At 45.5% G+C, this 22,583-nt stretch overlaps 3 protein-coding genes across 3 annotated transcripts; 1 reads left to right on the top strand and 2 right to left on the bottom strand.

Annotated features, from left to right (window-relative positions):
- Nucleotides 1-48: 48 nt before the first annotated feature.
- On the bottom strand, nt 49-6,383 carry LOC132450351 (rho GTPase-activating protein 11A). Its single transcript, XM_060042438.1, has 13 exons — nt 6,067-6,383; nt 5,891-5,987; nt 5,448-5,704; nt 4,975-5,126; nt 4,762-4,869; nt 4,456-4,599; nt 3,766-3,832; nt 3,576-3,683; nt 2,492-2,715; nt 2,180-2,329; nt 1,751-1,863; nt 1,150-1,203; nt 49-617 (listed from the first exon to the last, which is right to left on the bottom strand). Exons 1-13 carry the CDS (start codon nt 6,243-6,245, stop codon nt 471-473), a joined length of 1,800 nt encoding a protein of 599 aa, XP_059898421.1. The 5' UTR covers nt 6,246-6,383; the 3' UTR covers nt 49-470.
- A 393-nt stretch (nt 6,384-6,776) lies between these two features.
- LOC132449447 (actin, alpha cardiac muscle-like) lies at nt 6,777-12,069 on the bottom strand. The gene is made up of 8 exons (XM_060041086.1): nt 11,916-12,069; nt 10,202-10,362; nt 9,724-9,852; nt 9,049-9,244; nt 8,571-8,732; nt 7,976-8,167; nt 7,342-7,523; nt 6,777-7,077 (listed from the first exon to the last, which is right to left on the bottom strand). The coding sequence occupies exons 2-8, from the start codon at nt 10,328-10,330 to the stop codon at nt 6,934-6,936; spliced, it is 1,134 nt and encodes a 377-aa protein (XP_059897069.1). The 5' UTR covers nt 10,331-10,362; nt 11,916-12,069; the 3' UTR covers nt 6,777-6,933.
- A 2,857-nt stretch (nt 12,070-14,926) lies between these two features.
- LOC132449934 (adenylate kinase 7-like) lies at nt 14,927-22,583 on the top strand. Its single transcript, XM_060041831.1, has 18 exons — nt 14,927-15,109; nt 15,208-15,378; nt 15,464-15,578; nt 16,072-16,163; nt 16,269-16,379; nt 16,730-16,813; nt 16,909-16,997; nt 17,088-17,178; nt 17,280-17,357; nt 17,770-17,919; nt 18,445-18,573; nt 19,077-19,185; nt 19,295-19,423; nt 19,528-19,593; nt 19,996-20,193; nt 20,507-20,724; nt 21,511-21,669; nt 22,375-22,583. Exons 1-18 carry the CDS (start codon nt 15,026-15,028, stop codon nt 22,414-22,416), a joined length of 2,115 nt encoding a protein of 704 aa, XP_059897814.1. The 5' UTR covers nt 14,927-15,025; the 3' UTR covers nt 22,417-22,583.

The raw sequence follows: 22,583 nt of genomic DNA on the forward strand, positions 1-22,583 counted from the left end.
CATCCTTGGTTGCTGAGACACTTCGTAAGAAAGACACACTCCCAACAGTTGAAATGCAAGTAGACGATTTTATTTGAAGTGCATATTAACCCAAACACAAAGCAATATGGCAAGGTGCAGTTACCAGACCGGGCAGTTTAAAGTAGCATAACATTAATTGGTTAGGGCAACCATGGTTGTTAAGAAGGTCCAAACCATTCATCAAGCTAGAAGCGTTTCCCCCCTAGAAACTAACTTATGGGTTCACTACAGAAGGGATTAGTTACCAATAATCCAACTTGCCATATGTGCCATTTGCTATAAGTTAAGTACCAAATAAGTACCAAACAAACAGATACCATGACTATACAAACAATGACATGTTGAATAACCCTGATCTTCGTAAACAAATAATTCTATAGTTTTCTTCGTCCGCATTCTTTCCCTGCAGTTCACTGTTTTACTTTTGAACCCCTGGACATTCGTACCCGCTAGTCGGCCGTTTGGGGGGCTGCGGTGGTTTTGCTGCTGACAGAAGTGGTCGGGGCCTCCCCCCTCTCTTCGTCAGAGAAGTGGGGTGCCGATTTCTTGGCGACCACATTAGTCAGCCTCTGGCCCATCCAGTAGGGGTTAACACTCTGGAACATATTAGGACACATCAGGGGATTATTGGACGGATTGATTCCACATGCACGGATGCATGGATGTGTGTGCACACACGCATGCACACAGACACAGACACGACACAGACGCGACCCACACACAGGAGGTCATTAGAACACACACAAAAAAACGTTCCTTTAAAAGCAAGGGTTGTTTATCAATCATGTTATAAGACAAGAGTAGGAATAAAATAAAAATTAACCTAATAGGGCAATTCAATTATTATTTTGTACCTGAAGAGATCTGTATCTTTTCACAAATTTAAACTTTTTTAACATTGGTATTACATTGTATTGGATGAATAACCGTATGATAGAAACCTCTTTTGTAGCTGCTACTTCAAAATAACCTTGGATCAAAGTGTCTGTTAAAGGATAGTATATAAATGTAAAGTTTAGTAAACAATTTTCCTCCCTGAGTAAAGGAGTTAACATTGCTGCGATTCATCATAAGATAACCCCTCTTGCTAAGGAATGAGATCATGTTTTTTTTATATAATAGACGTACCCTCTTTCTTTTTTTCGGCCCGCCTTTCAGTTTTTGGTACAAAAGCTCCTTGTTCTGAAGAGAAAGAAAAAAACAAAAATGAGACAGAAATTCACGTTCCATTTTATTTGTTCAGCATCTTCCTTTTGTCTCAGAACTACAAGTCAACAAAGTGGATTGGATGTCCTGAACAGGCTGATCTCCGCCGGGACACACACACACACACACACACACACACACACACACACACACACACACACACACACACACACACACACACACACACACACACACACACACACACACACACACACACACACACACACACACACACCTACCTACCTACCTACCTAATAATAGTGCACAGCAACCGTTTGGATAAAACCGATAAGAAATTGCATCAAATGTCAATAAACTGTTACGATTCTTGAATGAAGAAATTAAACCACCAAGATCCCGGATGTCAAAATGATCAGGGAACCATTTTACATAAAACAAAAACATTCACTGCATTCCTTGAATTGCTAAGAAATGTAGGTGTCTATTGATATTTCCAATGTCTCTCATCTCGTTTACAGTCTCGACTGCCCCGCGTGCAGCGTGTGTGTCCCTCTGAACTCACCCATTTGGCCAGGGCAGGGTAGTCGTGCTCGGGGTCAAACAGGTGCTGGTGCTTCTGGAACTCTCTGCTGAACTCTGCAGTGTCAAGGGCCTTCTCCAAGCACCCGTCTGACGCTAACGCACACACGCACGCACGCACACACACAATGTATACCCATATGGTTCGTAGTCCAAAACATCAATGAATAACGGAGAAAACATTTTACCATTTTTGATCATTTATACATGTATATTGTTACTTTTAGAGCTATTAAGCTGTAAAAATGACAGCAAAGTGTAACAATGTATTTTGAACATAGAAATGTTTATGAGGCGGATACCTGAACAATCTTGTAAACAGGGTGATATAAAATAAAAAAAGGCCAGGGATGAATTGGATATATTCAGAATGAAAACTAATTGTGGATGAATTAAGCTATCTGGGTTGTACCGGTCTGCCCAATGGGACATGGGTTCGGGGGGTCGGGGTAGCCGTGGTCCTCGCTGAAATCCTTGGGAACATTGTCTCCCGTCAGCTCCGCCACAATGTTCGGGATGTTCCCATAGGGGCCGAGGTGCTGCAGGCCCTCATGCGCACCCCCTGGTGGCCCAAAAGAGGTAGAAAACCATAAACCACTTTCAAGTGAATGTTGTCGATAAATTCAAAGATATAAGATATCATTTGAAAAACAAAAACAAAAATAGCAGCCGCTCTTTAACAGGCTTGGGTAATGTGCAATAATACATGAGGTAGGACCTATACCTTGTATACTCTGTGGTCCAACAATATTGGTGGCTTGGTGAGCGGGATACTCCACCCTGGGGCGAGCGATCCCAAGCTGCTCCATCACGCCGTGGAGGAGGCGCTGGATCTCGGCCTCGGACACCTGGGTGGCCATGCGGGGGCTCCGACCTGACGCCATGTCCACCAATGCGTACGCCAGGATACCGATCAAGGATAACCGGACCGCCGAACCCATTCTGTCTCTACGGCATCACATGAGAGGAAACGATACGCATGGGTTCACAGGATGAGATAATTTTCCTTATGTAACCCAAAACATAACCGAGACTGACGCATACAGGCTGCGAAAGTGTCTTGTGGACGTCTGGTACATTGACAATATAAAGAAAACGTGCGTTTTGTTTAATCTAACTAACAGTAATCCAATTGCATCGTGGGCCTATGTCGTCTGTACGTCTTAAGTAAACATGCCCATTATGGCGCATTAAGAGATAAACCGCTCATTAAGAGGCGTAATGTACCACACGGCGTGCATCAGCCCGCACAACATTACGCTCATAGTATCAGAAATAGCCCACTCGTCAGTAGAGTACAATAAGGGTATTAACAAAAATGTGTTCTGAGCCTAAAAGCCTTACCTGAGCTGAGCGTCCCCTGGTCTACAGTGAGGATGCTGATCCGCCGCGCTTCACGGCTCGTCGATGCAGTTGCTAAGACACGAAGCATCCATGATGCTCATTGGCTGCTCCCTAATGTCAACATCAGGACAGATGTAGCTCTCTGGTTTCAGCAGGTGGTGGCTAGCGACTTTTTTAAAGCACAATGGGCCGGTGAATACAAAGAATTGAAAAAATAACACAATTCATCCAACCAGGATGATTATTAGTTTAAAATATTTTATTTAAAATGTAGATTTTAGATCAGAAAACCTGTTTAACGAAAAAAGTTCCCTCAGACATTAAAAGCAAGACCGTTTAAAATAATAAATAACTTTGAATGTATAAATACAAAATTGCAACATAAATACATCTGGTCGTTATGACAAACCTCGTTACAAGAACAGTTGGACTATTGAAGTTAACACAATCGACATTACAGTTACGTAGAGCATCTTCTCCAAGCTGTTTGCCATCTTAATTTTCCCACACTGGTCAGTATGGGAGAGTTGCTTGAATTTGGACCTCCGGGCAATTTGGAGAAGCGGCAGAGTCTGCACACCAACGGGTACATGATTAATGCAGACATAATATCTGTTAATGATTGCGCACACACACACACACACACACACACACCTTCTGAGTCTCTCTTGTGGGGTCCGGCATGTGTCCTTGCTGACATCAGCGGTGGTGGTAATGTGACCTACAGACCGTTTCACAGAACACTCCAAATCAGCACGCACATGGCATCGCCTCGATAAGAACACATCCAGACTAGTTCTGACATGCTTTGCTGATGTTAAGCCCAAAAATGTTTAATGTTTTCAATGTTTGCATCCATAAAAGCCTTTTATGTAAGGTGATCACGAATAAAGACGGGCCGAATCAAGGCCGTCTCTGGCCGTTTCGGTGCCCTAGGCGACTAGACATAATACAATACAGGTACTTGACACACACTGTGAACTCTGCGTATAGGGAGCGGCGGGCCTGGGCCGAATACACTAATGATCTTGTGCTTTGATCCGTTACAATAAAAACAGATTCCTTCCCTCCTGTGAGTTCGTGTGCTGTCAAAAATTAAAACGTCCAGCGTGCTTCAGGCTTTACTCTTTTACTCTTCTCCTGTTTTACAACCAGGTGTCAGTGTAAGCAAAATCTGCTTTGCCCGGTGACAAAGTGACATTACCAGTGGGAGAACCCCCACAGGGGAACACCGGGTCGATCAGTCAACTAGCTTTGGCTTTAACCACTTTGCTGGCCATTTCCATTTACTTTACCCTCCTGTACGTTCTGCTGCGTCTGGGATCATCAGAGCACTGATCTTACCGGGGAGCGGTGTGTAGGCCCTGAAGAGCAGCACATTGGGGAAGGACTCCCCGCCTAGACTCCTCCTGAGATGGGTGGAGGGCCTGGGGTGCTGGGTGGGGTCCACACCATCCCAGACCAGCGTCTTGGTGGACAGCGGCGCTTCTTGTATTAAAGAAAAATATAATTTATGAAGAAGGACTGAAAGGAGTGTGAATCCAACCCTCGTGAGGTTCTCATTTGGAGAGAGCCAAAGCGAGAGAGACTTAAATGTATGCAGCTTCTATATCCTTCATAGAAGACCGCAAGCTAGCGATTTCTTCTAACCTCGCAAGCTGTATCTTTTTTTGTGTTTCTTCTTGGAGGGGGCGTCCCGTGTGCGACGGGAGACAACCATGAAAGACCTGCTGTCCATCACCGCCTTTGGAATCAGACCTGGGGGGACGGGAGAGACCCCAACGATAAATCCTTGCATGGTTTTCAAGGGGACCACATTCAAAGTCAAGGTTCAGTCCATAAGAACAAGAGAAAGGATCCCACCAAACATCCGAGGGCTGTCGATGAAGGCACGCAGCACCTCGATGCTGAGCTCCAGCTCTCGCTCCGACAGTTTGGAGGCGTCGGACGGGAACAGGAGACAGGGGGTGAACACCATGGCCAGGTTACTGCTGGTCATCAGGTTCTCTGCACACCTGACCAGGGAACACGTCGGGTGGAAGGTTATAGTCTCTGGTACGGTTTACCAAAATCGATTCTTTAAAGCGGTAATCTCAACCTACTACGTTTTGATTCAATTGAGAATCGATTCAGTCTCATGGTTCTCATGTTTTAGTGTCACCACTAGCTATTGCTATGAGGACCTAACCTCAGGAACATGAAATATCATACTGAAAATACATGTTAAAATAAGGGAGATATAACCAGGAGATACAACAAAGATAAAACCTGAATTTTGAAGCTACAGAGGGTATGACCTCAGCACCCAAACGACAGCCGTATTTTCACATCCCCACCTCTGGGAGACCTGGTGGAGGAAGGTGAACAGGAAGTGCAGCAGGGAGGCGTTGTGGGCAGGCAGCAGGCAGGACAGTAGCTGCAGGGCGGAGGTCCTCTCTGGCGGGCTGGGCAGGACCTGGGCCCGCAGCAGAGCCTTCTGCAGCTCAAAGGGAAACAGCGGCTGGGGGAGCTCCCTGCAGAAGGCCTTCACCAGCCCGGCCACGTCGTACGGGAGGGCCGTGGACAAGCAGCCCTCGCCGCGGTTTAACTTTGCCTGTGGGGTGCAGTTGAACTCGCTTTAAATACATTTTTATTTATTTATTTATCTTTAGAAGCCGGATGCAACTCACTTATGAAGCGCCCTCCAGTTGTTGTTCTAGATTTCAGTTTTGATAGTCTGCCAGACTGATTTTGAATCAGTAGCCATTAGATTCCCTCATACAAAAAGTCCTATCCTTACCTTTAACGCCTTAATCCTGGTAAGCGAACCTGGTTTCCGGAACAGTCCTACGGTTCCAGCGCGCTCCCGCAGGATCGAGCACGCTTCTACCAAGAAGCTGACAGGCACAAGAGTTGTTCATCCTACTTCGGGGTAATAATCTCTGGTCGCCCTAGACAAAACCAGACACTACTCACCAGGGTACCAGACCGAACTCAGGGATGCAGTGCCTCGGGACGTTATCCAGAGAAACTCCAAAAAGCCTACTCCCGAGCACCAGCGACCTCTCCTTCTTTTCCAGACTCCCCTTTACATTTATCCCATGAAGGACTTGGAGATGGAATCGTATTACCTTTCCGTCTGTTATAGGCGGCATGGCGACTTAAATGAATACAAAGCTGAATAAACTTTAAGGACACCACAGTGGTGGTTGTGTGCCAAAAGTACTGAGGCGAGTCGCATCGGCCTCATCTAGCTCATCAATGGCACATCTGGCACCTGCTAAAAGGTAAACAGGAAGTAAGCAGGAAAAAATAATGTCATTTCCGTCTTTATTTGTAAGCAATATATACTTTGAAACCGAAAAGCAAATTTATTTGATTCGTTTTTCGTGAACCATCTATTTAATTTGATTGATACATATATGACCCTTTTTTTTTTTTTAATTCCTAACCCTATAGGCCTACAAGGGACACATTTTAAGTTGTCCTTTTTTACATTTGAGATGAAGGGAGATCTAGGTATGTTTAGATTGTTATTACGATTATTTATTTAAAAGTTTTTTAATTCAACTTTATACAAATACAAATAAACCTGAATTAATCACCCCATGATCCTACCAAGACCAGGGTTAATCTAATATCCAATTGATCTACATTTTCTGGAAAATGAGTTGTCCACAACGACATTAAATCAAGCAATTTTTTTATTAAAACAGCGAGTGTATGTACAGCAAAACGTAAAGGTACACAGTACAAATGCGGACAGAGAAAACAGAAGCGTCGATACGGTTCAGCGGCGGGATCCGGGCGTTTCGATTGGTCGGTGTGGGATCGGTGTAGCACTTAGAAGCACTTCCTGTGGACGATGGAGGGGCCTGCCTCGTCGTACTCCTGCTTGCTGATCCACATCTGCTGGAAGGTGGACAGGGAGGCCAGGATGGAGCCTCCGATCCAGACAGAGTACTTCCTCTCGGGGGGAGCGATGATCTAGAACAGGAAGGTGGTTGTTAGAGAACGACATTGTCATTGAGCACTCAATCATAGTGACCAGATATCTACATGTGTTTATACGATACAATACACATGCATTGGGGCTCCTTGACCACACTCACACCCTGAAATGTCCCACAGTGTCCCAAAGGTAACCAAGCCACCCCAAGCCTCCTGTGTTCCTACCGGCTGGGCTGCTGTGTCTTGTATGTGTACACAGATGCACAGTATTGTACTGCGTCAGTGGTAGTCGGAGCTCACCTTGATCTTCATGGTGGACGGGGCCAGCGCGGTGATCTCCTTCTGCATGCGGTCAGCGATACCGGGGTACATGGTGGTGCCACCAGACAGCACATTGTTGGCGTACAGGTCCTTGCGGATGTCGATGTCGCACTTCATGATGCTGTTGTAGGCCGTCTCATGGATACCGGCGGACTCCATGCCTGGGATGGAGAGAGAGAAATGTGGTCTTGAGCTATTGGCCTTTTATTTTTGTAATGATGTGTAGGTCCCTGTACATTTTGATGCTATACTCAACGAGTAATTTAAGGTGAGGGTACCCTCCTAAAGGTGGTAAGTGTGTTATATATGTGATTGCATTAGCCTATTAAAGGTAGGGTTAGGGTTAGATGACATCGCCAGCCTAATACCCGAATGCCAGAGCCAATAAAACATAGCAGATTATTCTGGTTCCCAGGCTATGTTAAAGGCTTTTCAAAATACCGACAAAAAGTGGGTGAAATGTCCCAAATACGCCACCAGATGGCAACGGCCTCCTACATATTCTAATATCAGATAAGATGCCTCTTTATTAAATCCTTTTAGGGGACTTCACATTGTTTCTACTACACATGATGATGCAAGAGTGAGCCAATGTAGCTAATGTCACACGCACCAATGAAGGAAGGCTGGAAGAGGGTCTCGGGGCAGCGGAAACGCTCGTTGCCAATGGTGATGACCTGTCCGTCGGGCAGCTCGTAGCTCTTCTCCAGGGAGGAGGAGGAGGCGGCCGTGGCCATCTCATTCTCGAAGTCCAGCGCTACGTAGCACAGCTTCTCCTTGATGTCACGCACGATTTCACGCTCAGCTAAGCACAGGGAGGGAGGAGACACGTTGAGACGAGATGGTCCGATTTCACGACCCGTTAAAAAGTGCAGTCTCTGTTTGAAACCAATGTTGGATCATGTACGTCTGCCTTATACTATGAATCTCAAATAAACACTTACTAGTCAATTAGTGGCACAATATGTTCTACAGAAATCATTAAACAAAAATAAAATGTGTGCCTCTTTGCCTTTGTAAGTATATAGAGTATACACCATCTTGTCATATCACATATCATGTTGAATAACTTGTTATCCGTCGAAATTAATCCCATTAACAATAGTGCTATTTAAAAGATTAGGCCTATGAGTAGGAGTATAATATGGCAGCACTGGTTCATTGCCGTTTTCGGATAATCCCAACAAAGCCCAGATGGTGAAGCGTACCGGTGGTCACGAAGGAGTATCCGCGCTCCGTCAGGATCTTCATCAGGTAGTCAGTGAGGTCACGTCCAGCCAGGTCCAGACGCATGATGGCGTGGGGCAGAGCATAGCCCTCATAGATGGGCACGTTGTGGGTCACACCGTCACCAGAGTCCAGCACAATGCCTGGAGCACCCCAGAAACAAAACAACACTGTTTTATTAAACTGCATACACAGATTTAGATAGAATAGGCCTACACAAGAGTATCTTGTTTGCTGTGTAGAAAGAGAGCAGTTCGAGGTTGCTGAGTTGTTGTTGAGAGAGAGAGAGACAGAAACAGAGACAGAGAAAGAGAGAGAGACAGAGAGATGTACAGAGACAGAGAGAAAGATACAGAGACAGAGAGAGAGAGAGAGACAGAGACAATGAGAGAGGGACGGACCGAGAGAGATACACAGAGACAGAGAGAGAGACCCAGAGAGAGAGAGAGACACACTCACCGGTGGTACGGCCGGAGGCGTACAGGGACAGCACGGCCTGGATGGCCACGTACATGGCGGGCACGTTGAAGGTCTCGAACATGATCTGGGTCATCTTCTCCCTGTTGGCCTTGGGGTTGAGGGGGGCCTCTGTCAGCAGGGTGGGGTGCTCCTCGGGCGCCACGCGCAGCTCGTTGTAGAAGGTGTGGTGCCAGATCTGCAGACGGGACGGGGGGACGGCAGCCGGCAGGTGAGGATGAGAGGCTCCACCCATTCTCTCATTTCCCGTTTCTAAATAAGCTAGACGTTATTCAACCCCCTTCAAACCTTGCCTCGGATTGTTGCTGTACCCACATATATGTGTGTCCATATACTGTATATATAAATATGTGTCACTATACCATCTGTGATTCAATGTTCTTTTTGTCATGGCTACATTGTGGCCCTTCTGTTCCTTGTTTTAGACATTTTCATCTCAATGAATCCACACCCATCTACTCTCATATTCAATTCCCCACCATGACTTATGTTTTTAAGAGGTTTCTTCCCTTGCCCATTCAATGGCTTAGGGATCAGGATCATGGTTGATTCAGATTCATACGTGGACGTGTGAATAACTGTGTATTTTTTACGAGACGGTGAGCCCTATGTCATTGTGTTTTGTATAAGATACATGACCACGCTATAGACGTTTACCTTCTCCATGTCGTCCCAGTTGGTGATGATGCCGTGCTCGATGGGGTACTTGAGGGTCAGGATACCCCTCTTGCTCTGGGCCTCGTCTCCCACGTAGGAGTCCTTCTGCCCCATGCCCACCATGACACCCTGGGAAAGAAGCCACAGTACCCTGTGTTAGAGGACGGACGACCAGGCACTACTGGGTGTTCCTCAGCCCTGGATCTATGAACTTCAACATCAGCATATTGTTTTCTTTAAGTTGATGGTATTTCAAAGAAAAGATTCATGATAGTTTGAAGTGTTTGGCCAGAAGTTCAAGTTCATACAAAAATACACTCAACGTTATGGTCCTTATAGCTCAGAAACAAACAAAAACCCTTCTCTTTTTTCCAAAAGGAAGGTTTAATTCAAACGATACATAGATCTCCAGAACTACAAACACGGACGGCTTCTTCCCCTCGTAGTTGTCTGTCTAGCATCGTGGGGGACGGCTCACCTGGTGACGGGGGCGTCCAACGATGGAGGGGAAGACGGCACGGGGGGCGTCATCACCGGCGAACCCTGCCTTCACCAGGCCGGAGCCGTTGTCACACACAAGGGCGGTGGTCTCCTCGTCGTCACACATGTTTGGTTCTGGTTTCTGGGCTGGTAGGTTTACTGTGAACACAGAGCAGAGGTCAACTTATAACTTTCTATTTCATGTTGTGATGAATTCACCAGGACCTCTCAGATGATCTCGCGATAATATTGTACTTTTTTAATCTAAATCAATTTAAGTTTCTATGTTTTTGTAGTTCTCCTTTTCTATGTTATGGCTGCTAAGGGGTACACTTATTACTCAGATAAAGTATTCACAGCAGGTAGACTTTATCTTCCCCCAGTCACTCTGAGAACCATAACACAATAAGAAGAGACACACAAACACACACACACACACACACAAACACACACACACACACACACACACACACACACACACACACACACACACACACACACACACACACACACACACACACACACACACACACCCACCACACACAAACACACACGTACACACATACACACACACACACTCTCACACATTGCTATTTTAGGAGTGACAGACCCTTGTCCCGTCATTCCAGTCGCCCCCCTGACACCTGTCCTTATCAGCCCAGGTCTAAGCTCTGAGTTAGCAGCTGAGACGCCTGCGCGTCTGTTGACAAGTGGCAGAGGGGTGGTGGCGGTGGGGGGGTCAGCTGTCCTACCTCACAGTAGCTCTCTTGTGTTTTAAGAACCCCCCCCCCCAGCATATGCTGCACCATCCCTCCAGTCGGAGTGTCTCTGGCATCCCAAACCATCAGCATCACTCACTACCACCCCATCCCCCCTACACACACACACACACACACACACACACACACACACACACACACACACACACACACACACACACACACACACACACACACACACACACACACACACACACACACACACACACACACACACACACACACACACACACACACACACACACACTAATTTGATTATTCAATTCTATGCCGTTGCTTCATGGAGGATTCTGGGAAACCTGACAAAATGGCAAACACTCAATTCCTTGAATCCTTTTGAGAAATAAAGCCTCATTGCCACATTCTACTCTAGGTCTGTCTCTTTTAATCTCCCCCTCTCTCTGCGGCTCACCCAGTCTGCCCAGAAGAAGTGCTTCAAGCTGGGCCATCGACAAGGAAGACATCCTTTTTATCTATCCATCAAATCCAGAGCCCTCCTCTTTAGAAGTCTCATACAAAGCCAAACACCTTCCCTTGTTTCTCATCTTTTTTCCTGCCTTTTCCTATCATCTTCCCAACTCCCCATCTCTTCATCCTCTACCTCTCCTTCATGTCACACAAGTCACCCGGCTTCCTGTGCTGGCAACCTATCAATGAACATCCACCGATAAACAGGAAGTAGCTGAGGAAGTCAATCCAAGCAATTCAAGGAAGTCAATCCAGGGGGTCAATCCACACACACACAGACACCCACACATACACTCACAGACTTGAGGCCAGTAATATAATCTGTTGCCATCGGCTCCTGTTTCCTGTCATCCTCCCGCAAGTAGATCTCAAATCAGCGAGAAGAGTCGGAGCTCATAAGCAAAGCAGTCTTACACAGACACCCCGAAAGGCCACAGAAAGAGAAGATAAGGAGGAGAGACTCACCAAGTTGTACAGCAAGACTGGAGTTTCAACTGGGACAACGCCACTGGAAGCAGGGAGCTCCTTAAATATGCCCTGAGCTGTCCCATGGGCTGGTGGGAAGGTGGGTGGGTGGGGTGTGAGGGTGTGTGTGTTGGTGGGGTGGGTGTGTTTGTGTGGGTGGGTGGTGGGAGGTGTGTGGGGGGGGGGGGGGGGGGGCAGTGGGTGGGCCCAGGAGTTCATGCAAGCCCAAATAAGAGGTGCTCAGTGGAATGGTGAGGTAACCAAAAGAAAGGGTAGAAAGTCCTCCCATGTTAGGGGAGGAATGGGGGGGGGGGGGGGGGCCTGGATGTTGAGAGCCCCTCCATCTCTGGTGCTGTTGACGGCGTGTAGAGGATGAGTCAGAAGTACTGGGAGGTAGGGGGGAGACATTGATGAAGCAAATGGACCCGCAGGTGATCCATGGTTAGAGGTTTGAACGGCCTATCTGTGGAGTCGCAAGATCCAAGTTCTTTCTGAGCAGGTCATGGAGGGTGCAGAGTGTGTTTTGGGGGGGGAAACGTCTCACATGATGCAGTCATCGGTGTTTTGTTGGTGTTCATATCCCCGGCTGGGGCAGTTGCTCAGGTTGATCCAGGGCCACACTTCCTTCCCCTATACACAGGCTTGAAAGACATCGCTGACGTAACTCAGACGCTCATATGGGGGGTGGGTGAGGGGGATGGGGGGGGGGTTAATTCAGGAAGTTAAGGAGGAGGCCTGGCGGGACACTCCGTAGAAGCCATACAAGCCGCGAGTAGAGAGTAGGGAAGAGAGAGGGGCTTGGGGGGGGGGGGGGGGGGGGGGGGAGGGGGGACGACTGTAACGGCATGTGTCAGTTTGAGAGATATGACGAGAGCATACCACACATAATGAGATAGGAAGGGGCTTGGTGTTGTGTGTGTGTGTGTGTGTGTGTGTGTGTGTGTGTGTGTGTGTGTGTGTGTGTGTGTGTGTGTGTGTGTGTGTGTGTGTGTGTGTGTGTGTGTGTGTGTGTGTGTGTGTGTCTGTGTGTGTGTGTGTGTGTGTGTGTGTGTGTGTAAGGAGGGGGGGCCAGGAGCAGACAGGAGCCAGATTCCAGGGGACAGCCTCGTCTGCTGCCTCCGTCAGACGGAGTCCTGGGCCCTGATTGGCCGTCCTCTCTCCTTGTAGGGAAATGCCGTGTGGATGTGTGTTTGAGCAGTGTGTGTGTGTGTGTGTGTGTGTGGGTGGGTGGATGGCTGGGTGTGTGACAGGTGCTTGGGGTCTGCAGACCACTGGCTGTAGGATCTGGTTTTAAAGGAGGGAGGTAGGGGTGGCTCTCTGATTGGCCGACCACCAGGAAGCTTGAGCGCGCCGCAGCGTCTTCTTATGTTTGGAAGGTTTTTCTTTTTGAATTGAGATGAAGCCAGAACCCCCCCCCCCCACCCCCCAGGAGGGAACACTACTAACCTACTTGCCTATTTTGGCCTTAACATGTCGTCCACAGACATGCCATTTCATAGACATAGTTGATGGTTAATACATTGTTATGTCAATATATTGAGACTAGTAATGGAATTTATTTATTTATATAATTAATAGAAAGATAAGAATTGAGTTATAACTCAATTAGAAATCTAATATAACATTACAGTATAGTACATTATACTAAATTTTTTGTTATTTTGTCTTGATGTGGCTGGATTGATTTGTTTATATTTTTTATAGGTCTTTATAGGTCTGTTGGTTATAATGTTATTCTATATGTAACTCCTAGTCATCCTCGATTTGAGATACTTGACATATTTCCCTTCTCATTGTTTCTTTGGTCACTGGGTTTTCTATTTTCACATACATTTTTACAGTCTGGTTCACGTTTCAATCGTAACAGTCAAGTTTGAATCAGAACAGTATTTATTTAACTATGCCTCCTTCCCACTCTCTCCCGCTGACTAGTGAGGAAGAAATGTGTGAAACAGCAGGACACACTGTTAGAACAGAAAAGAGGATGGTGAAGAGTTATTAAAAGTATGTGCTGTGTTTTGTCAACAGTAACTTGAGTAACTTGATGCTACATGAGACATTTTAGGATGTCACCCACCCTCCATCCCCCTTTTTAATTCTTTATCACTATCCCAGTATCTATCAGGATAAGCCGATGGTGTTTGTTTGGCGGTCTCAGTTTTAAGTTTATTTGCGTCCTTATAAGGGCTTGTAAGAAGCACAAGTTTTGTCTGTGTCTATCTATGACAGCTGCACTCCACCAACACACATGCTCTCTGCCTCTCCCTCTGTCTCTCTCTCTCTCTCTCTCTCTCTCTCTCTCTCTCTCTCTCTCTCTCTCTCTCTCTCTCTCTCTCTCTCTCTCTCTCTCTCTCTCTCTCTCTCTCTCTCTCTCTCTCTCTCTCTCTCTCTCTCTCTCTCTCTCTCTCTCTCTCACACACACACACACACACACACACACACACACACACACACACACACACACACACACACACACACACACACACACACACACTGCAGCTGCTGGCAACAAATGTTTTTTAACAGTAGATGGGTCAATGGTTTTGTTTATCATTGGACACTTTACAAGTAACAGAAGACTGTGTGTGTCAGAGTCTCTGTGAGGTGCTGGTGACAGGAATGGTGGCAGTCTGTGTGTGTGTGTGTGTGTGTGTGTGTGTGTGTGTGTGTGTGTGTGTGTGTGTGTGTGTGTGTGTGTGTGTGTGTGTGTGTTTGAAGGAGAGAGAGACAGACGGTCACACAGACCGACAGAAAGAGGTCTACAATAAGTAATATACTGTAATGTTGAAGAAAAGTTGCAGTAAATGTGATGTGAGGCAGCCTGTTCCATCCATATACATGTATATTACAATAATTAATATATTGGAACAACAAAATTAATGGTAGTTATTTGGTAGTGTAGTATAATCTTGGCTGAGTAATACTATGAAAAACGATGTTTAAGTACTAATACATATTAAAAAACACATTTCTTAATGGTTATATATTGTTTGTAAAATTGAAGCAACTGCCGTTTGGATGAGTCCAGATCCAGACCATTTGATTGGCTGAAGGGACGTTAGCATAGCAACCGCTTAGCGTCGTCTAGGATCCTAGCAACAAGAACAAAAATGGGGGAAGAAGTTGAGCAAGTTTTGTCCAAACGAATTTTTATCAACAACGTTGACAAATATTCGTCAAAGTTTATCGCTAAGGTAATCACCCAAGCCATTTATTACCGTCATTTCAGGCACGTATCGCCTACTTTAAGTCGCAGTCCCACTCGGTTAACTCTGTGTGTACCACCCAACAGTATCTGTCCACCTGCGTAGCCGGCGAGTCCTCCGAGGAGGCCGAGCCCGAGGAGGAGCCTTCCTCTCAGTCCTCCGAAGGGCAGAGAGCCGAGTTCGGGACCTTCAAAATAGTGGGAACCGTATCCGCTTCCAGTAAGGAGAAGTTAAGCTTTCTCCAACATGAATATCCCGTAAGTATCAAACGGACGAGTAACAGTTGTATACATATTGGCTCTCAATGCTTTTATAAGATGATGATCTGTGTGTGTCTGACAGTCACCAAGTCGCGACGAGTTGCTGGGACACCTCCTACAATGTGACGTGGTGGTGTACAACATCTCAGAGAGCACAGCCAGCGACCAAGTGGAAGAGGCCACCTGGGCATTAACAGGCATGGAAACGTTAAATTACAAGTGTTTATGTTGATTAAGTGAAAAATGTACTACTTATTGAGACATTAACTTGTGCGTCACCATTTTGCAGTGCTGTACACAATTTGAGTGTACGACTCTGGTTCCCTAGTTCACTACTTTACCCATAATACACCGTCAAAGTGTTCAACTGACCTGGATGGATGTATTAAAGGGGCTCATTTATTTCCTTTCATAGCAGTTATCGTTTAAGTTGACTCATTCAATAGTAGGTCGACAGGTAGGCCTACAGGTTAGTTATGCAAACGAGTATATTTCTGCATAAGCATTCAATATCCGGCACACAATTATTGTCTAAATCCCCCTTATGACCACCTGCCTTACTTGTTCCCTAGTATGATGTATGAGTGTACGCTATATAGGGTTTAAGCAATGAGGGAATAGTTGAACCAATCAAACACCAATAACCAATAATAATCAGGCAATCAATAATCATATTCACCTCAACAACAGAACTTCACAGCAAGATGGGGAGCTTCCGGTCCCAGAAATTATTCATCCTAGTGTCATCAGTGATGACATGGGCCTTGACCAAGCCGCCCAAGGTCAGAGTTCCTGCCTGAAGTGTGCTTTAAAGAGTTGCATAAAGTCAGCATACGTAGATATGGTCATCTACATGGATGTATAGTATAGTTGTCTCTTCTCCATAGGACGATCCGGACGCCCATCTAACGGATGAAGACTACCGTAGGAGAAGGCCACACCCCAGCTTCAAAGATCACAACACCCTGGAGAAACTTGTGCTCAAACTGGGCAGGGAAGTAAGTAAGGGAAGAGAGCACAGAGATGGTTCAAGGATCATATAAACCAGCATTAGGATTAGTCCTTGGTAGCCCAAATCAAAATAGGGTTGCACTGAAATGCTGTGAAACACAACAACAATTCTGGGTGATTTACAAAATGGATGGAAGTGTTGAGTACGATCCCATTTATATTTATCCCATTTATATATTATTGACAATACCAATGTAATACTGAATTGGCGTGCTTTTTATAGACTTCAAAAGATACAGAAGAATGGTATTCCATCTTGGTGGAGCGTTTCAATTGGAACCAATTCCAATCAGCATTGGTGGTTTCAGTGTCCAATCATTTTAGTTTTACTTTGCAGAAGAAGTCGAAGCTCAAAGGATACGCAGTGGCCAGCGGCCTTCAGTACGGCCGAGGAGAGAACATCTTCCATTACTTCTTCAAGGTAGCACTTTACTTTGAAAAACTCTATGGTCATTTATAATCATTGTTTCTAACCATTATGTTCCTCATCCTAATGTCTTATTATTTTTGTGATAGGCGTCTTGGTCCATGCCCCTTGATAAATTGCCACTCTTTGGCCCCGGCCTCAACCAAGTTCCCATCATACATATAAACGACCTTGCAAGGTGATTTGTATTGCTTTCCCTCTCAGTATCCACATTACACAATAATGCCAAACATATTTTTATAGACATATGAACATCTTTTATGAACAGTGTGATTCAAAACACCATTGACCACAAGCCAAAGTGCCACTACATCCTGGCTGTGGATGACTCAAAGAACACACTGGAAGAAATTGTCATGGTGAACCTCTTTAAATACCAATCAATAAGCATACTGGCAATGTCAATGGGGGATAGCAAGGAAACAGGAAAACGCTCATTGGTGAACCATTATCCCTGCAGATGATCAGTGAGACACTTGGGCCAGGCAAAATCCAAAGGTTACCCAAAGAGGAAGCCATGCTCATGCGTGCCTTGGAGGTAAGTGGAGGTTGAATACCTTAAAAATATTATAATAATTGCAGTACGGTAACATTTTTGTGGTTTTATTTCAAATGTTTTTAAAAGCTGCCGTCAGTCATTTTGGCTCTCCACCTTTGTTTTGATTAGATTGGGATTTGATTGAGTCCTAATGGTTCTCATACGTACTGTCGTCAAAGGAACATGAGACCCATGAGACTCAATCAAAAACACTATCTCATCCGACACAACCCATTTCCCAGATAACAATATCTACTGCAACTCATCAGAAACAATGAACTCGTTAAAATCTGCACTAATGATGTTGCATGCATAAAAACACTGGCCTGACAATATGTAAGTAATCAGAGCCCCCCCCCCCCCCACACACACACAAACACACACACACACACACACACACACACGTGTCCAGCCAGAGGAGCTGGAGTGCCTGAGCATGGACCAGGGGATGGAGGCCCCCCTGCTGAAGGACCTATTCAACGTCCGCTGGACGTCTGAGAGCGGCATGGTGGAGAACATGGAGCGCATCGCGAGCGAGTACAAGCACTTCAGGCAGCTCCTGGTGAGCGCCCGCTGACGCCTAGGGCCCTGGACCTCATTACAGAGCGGGTTCCAATAAGCTCCATCCATCTCATCTTTAGGACATTCTCTGTGATTCTTGTCTGTGATTGTGATCTAATTGTATTTTTCCCGCCCCACATAACGACAAACATGTCATGCAAATATTAACGTGATCATAATATAAAATGAGATACAAATGATATAAACATTTCACAGACATTGATACTGATAAAGGACAAAGACATTTGTATGCATTCCCCTTAACCTAGAGATGTTTCCCTCCTCTCTATTTGACAGGTGTTATGGTAGTTTGCATTGCCACTGTAGCCATCAATTATTGTTCCTCAAACATACACACGAGAAAATGTACAGACAGAATCTGTTTTCCTATTCTCTGGCAGTAAAGTTTGATATTCCTTTGGGGCATTGGTTTTAAGCCTGCAATGGTAAAAACGAAAATCAGAAACACGTCCCTGAATCATTCACCCAACTTTAATGTAATTATACTTTTTGGGCATTTCTCCAGCCAATTCGAATCTTCCTCACTGGACCTCCAGCCGTGGGTAAATCCACCATCGCCCAGAAGCTGTGCGACTACTACAAGCTGCACCACATCAAGGTGGAACAGCTCATCAGGGAGAAGATCCAGCAACTTGTAGGTTTGATTCAGGTTGGGATAGGCCTTCATCCCAGAGGTGCAGAGTAGGGAGGAAAACAGATCATTATGGTCTGGAGCCTGTGCCCATCGTTAGCTTCATTAGATACACCTGTGTCTGCCAATTGTGGTGAGTCAGTGACACAAGTAACAGGAGAATGACTTCGGCCCCCTCTAGGGCAAACACAAGGCTGCAGCTGAAGTGTGGAACAATGCGCTTTTTATGTGAATATATCATATGTATCATATATCATACTGCTACTACTATTACTACCACTGCTATTCATTTATCGTTAGGAGACGCATAAAAATGAATATAATTATAGGTCTATAAAGGAATATTATTATCATCATTCCTAATAATAATTCTTAATCATTAATAATAACAATGATAAGTACTACTATTAGCTAAATTGCCACTTATGACACATCCATTCTTATTCAACCTGTTTTGTTTTTTTTACTTTAAACAAAAGGACCAAATCATGACTTGTGTACTGCAGGAGGAGATATTGAGTGCTGTTGACCAGCCTGAAAACAGTGGTGAAGATATGCAGGCGGTGACACAGGAACAACTGGAGGCCATTCAGGAGAGCTTGGTGTTGGACCAAGGTCAGCCGTTCAGTGCAAAAGGAGGACAAAAGAAAGCATTTTACACGCAACACAAACGTCTGGTTAATGCGTATGCTGATTCAAACTCCTTTCAACTTTCGTCTTATAGGTGTATTGGCTGACCACCTCATGATCCCAATTCTACAAGAAAAGTTAAACTCCAAGCCCTGTGCCCATCAAGGGTTTGTCTTGGACGGCTTCCCTGAGACCTATGAGCAAGCCAAGATGATCTTCCTTGGTAGGTTCTAAATGATAAATCAACATGTATATGTTTGTCTTACTGTGAGGTCGAATCTACTCTTATCTAATTCTAGTCCATGTTGTATTTTTGATCCTGCTTAGATGAGGACTCCGATGGAGAGGAAGGGAGATCCAAAATCCCTGGGTGCAACAAGAGAATCACCCCAGGTTGACTAACTGCCCCTCTCGCCTATAGCTGGCTCAGACACATGCAGACAGACATCTACCCCCTGGCACTGAGTACATATATACTCAATGATCTTAGAGTATATAACTGTATAATCGTATCCACCTGATGGGAGACTGGCACAGGTTCAGATGTACAGATGGTCACGAGGCCTTGTTGCCAAACATGTGTCAATGATTTGATGCCTGTGTTTACGTGGAGCACTTTCTTTGGTTGTAGAGAATGTTATGTGAAACATTGACAGAAAATATAACCACCTGAGGAATAGAATGAAAAATGGGATGTGTTTCAATGGGTTTCTCAACACATTATGCATTTACCTATGAAGATGTAATGACCATGGAATATATGCCTTTCCTTTAAATCTACACACACACACATAGAACATGTTTTCGTCCTGGACGCATCGGACACGTTCCTGTCGGAGAGAGCGCAGTCCCTGCCGCAGGGCGCGGCGGAGGAGGCGGGGTACACTCGCGAGGCGTTTGTGCCCCGCCTGGCCCAGTACCGGCTGACCACCGGCCTGGAGGAGACCCTCTGGGACTACTTTGACGAACAGGAGATCCACCCTGTGCACATCGGTGAGGACCCGCAGATGGGCACTGCTATATGGGAATGGATGAGGGCCATATGACACAAAACGTGAGACAAACATTGCTTTCAGCTCATTCGACATTTTACTGCATTGGTGGTTGATTAATCAGTTTCATACAATACAACAGATAACTGAGATAAGGAAAGGCAAGCATGGATTGAACCCATGCACACGGAACATCCATGAATGAATAAATGGAAATAGAAAATAAATTCTTCCATAACATTCGCATAATAATCATGTATTGTAACCGGAAAAAACATACCTCAAAGAACGGTCGTGATGTAACTGTTAAACAGGGGTGACCTTCGATGACCCTGAGAGCGAGGCGGTGCTGAAGATGATAACGGAGGCGGTGGGCGAGCCTAAGAACTACGGCCCCAGCGAGGAGGAGCTGGCGGAGAAGGCCCGCCGCCTGGCGGCAGCCCAGCTGGAGGCACGGGCCCTGGGCGCCGTGGAGAAGAGGCGCAGAGACCAGGTGGAGCTGGGGGAGATGGCCGCAAAGCACGAGGAGTGGGTAAGCAGAGGGAAGGGTCTGCGCCAATGAGTAGGGAGAGCGCTCTGAACCAATGAGTAGGGAGAGCGTTCTGTACCAATAAGAAGGTAGGTTGATTCGAACCAATGAGTAGGGAGAGCGCTCTGAACCAATGAGTAGGGAGAGCGTTCTGAACCAATGAGTAGGGAGAGCGTTCTGAAGCAATGAGTAGGGAGAGCGTTCTGAAGCAATGAGTAGGGAGAGTGTTCTGAAGCAATGAGTAGGGAGAGCGTTCTGAAGCAATGAGTAGGGAGAGTGTTCTGAACCAATGAGTAGGGAGAGTGTTCTGAACCAATGAGAGAGTAGGGCGATCTGAACCAATGAGAAAGTCGAGTTTTGAACCAATGAGAAGGTAGTGTTTTGAACCAATAAAAGCTTGTTCTGAACCAATGAACCAGCCAGAGAACACGGCTTCCTACATTTCCCCGATTGTTCTGCAAGGACTGTAACTCAATGCCGCCCCCTAGATGCAGTGCGGTCATGCAGACGTACATCAGCCAATATGATTATTTCAAGTCTAATTGAGAACTCTGATCCAATTATTTGCTGTATATATTCTCGGAGCATAATATAACAAACTCCACCACCTCCTACATTTGAATAAAATGTTTGGCAAAGGTTTCAAGAAGACTCAATCAGTTAAAACAACGCTCAGCAGGACCTTCACGAAAGACCTTTCTGCCATTATACCAGGATTCTACGCCGCTAAGTTGAACACAGTGGCCAGAACTCCTCAGCCTAAAGTGATGTCCTACATCTGTTCCTTAGAAGAGGAACCGGGAGGAGGTGAAGAGACAGGAGCGTGAGCTGATGGAGGCGCGCTCGCTGCCTCTGAGGAACTACCTGATGAAGTACGTCATGCCTTCCCTCAGCCAGGCCATGCTCGACTGCTGCGCTCAGAAACCAGAGGACCCCATCGACTATTTGGTACGTCTTAGATTCACACATTGTTTTTGTAATGCTGCGCAAAAAGTCAGAGAGTAGATAGTACCAAAGTCATAGAACCAGAGCGAGCAAAATTCAAGAATAGCTTGGAGATTATCCCACGTTTGTGTTGTGTAAAGACACAGAAATAAGTAGAGATGCAGAATATATGAAGAGAGAATTACAGAAATGGGAGGGACAGGGACAGCACCACCAACCAGACATCACAAAATAACAATTGTTGATGAATCTGTCATATTATAACGAATGACATTCTGAACATTGTTAAGACCGGCTACCTTCTCCGCCCGGCTCAGGGAACAGAGAGAGATGAAGGTCCAGCTCAATGGCATGCACCACAGACACTGAATTTAACACATAGATAAACAAAGCTGGTTGTCCTTTAATTGACTATAGAAAGAAGTTAGTGGAACTTAATGGGGGTCCTTGGTAGTACTGTTCTAGGAGGTCCTAGTATACAGTCTGCTCTTTGGGACACAGCTTACATGTGTATGTATTATTCATTTGTAGCTAGATATGCCTACAAATGTTTTTGGTCAACCATAAACCTAAACTTGCATAAGAATATAAGGCCTTTCAGTATAAAACCCCAAGTGTAAGGACCTGATAAAACATCTTGCACAGCTGACTGGATCAGCTTAATCGTTTTCGCTTCACATGCTTTCTACCCATGTTGCTATTTTGAAGGCGGAGCATCTTCTGCAGAACGTGACAGAAGACTCAACGTAAAGGAAACCATTCTGGGAGAAATCCAGCAACAAAAATGTTTTGCTATTTATTTTGTGGGATTTTATCCTGCTATAAATGGAAAAAAATAGTATATTGAACTTTGTTAACATAAAAACGGTACCATTGACATAATAAATATGCAACAAGTTCCACTGCATCTCCCCTCA

This window comes from Gadus macrocephalus, chromosome 21 (assembly GCF_031168955.1).
Source record: "Gadus macrocephalus chromosome 21, ASM3116895v1".
Lineage (NCBI taxonomy): Eukaryota > Metazoa > Chordata > Actinopteri > Gadiformes > Gadidae > Gadus > Gadus macrocephalus.

Excerpts from the sequence above, each read along its gene's own strand:
- LOC132449447 (XM_060041086.1), bottom strand. The coding sequence starts at position 10,330 with ATGTGTGACGACGAGGAGACCACCGCCCTTGTGTGTGACAACGGCTCC. Across the intron at positions 9,245-9,723 it reads ACTGGGACGACATGGAGAAG|ATCTGGCACCACACCTTCTA; the intron begins GTAAACGTCTAT and ends TCCCGTCTGCAG. Across the intron at positions 8,733-9,048 it reads CGCCTCCGGCCGTACCACCG|GCATTGTGCTGGACTCTGGT; the intron begins GTGAGTGTGTCT and ends GGGGTGCTCCAG.
- LOC132449934 (XM_060041831.1), top strand. The coding sequence starts at position 15,026 with ATGGGGGAAGAAGTTGAGCAAGTTTTGTCCAAACGAATTTTTATCAAC. Across the intron at positions 17,179-17,279 it reads CACTGGAAGAAATTGTCATG|ATGATCAGTGAGACACTTGG; the intron begins GTGAACCTCTTT and ends TTATCCCTGCAG. Across the intron at positions 17,920-18,444 it reads AGCACTTCAGGCAGCTCCTG|CCAATTCGAATCTTCCTCAC; the intron begins GTGAGCGCCCGC and ends GCATTTCTCCAG.
- LOC132450351 (XM_060042438.1), bottom strand. The coding sequence starts at position 6,245 with ATGCCGCCTATAACAGACGGAAAGGTAATACGATTCCATCTCCAAGTC. Across the intron at positions 3,833-4,455 it reads GGCCTACACACCGCTCCCCG|GTCACATTACCACCACCGCT; the intron begins GTAAGATCAGTG and ends AACGGTCTGTAG. Across the intron at positions 1,864-2,179 it reads ATGTCCCATTGGGCAGACCG|CGTCAGACGGGTGCTTGGAG; the intron begins GTACAACCCAGA and ends TGTGTGCGTTAG.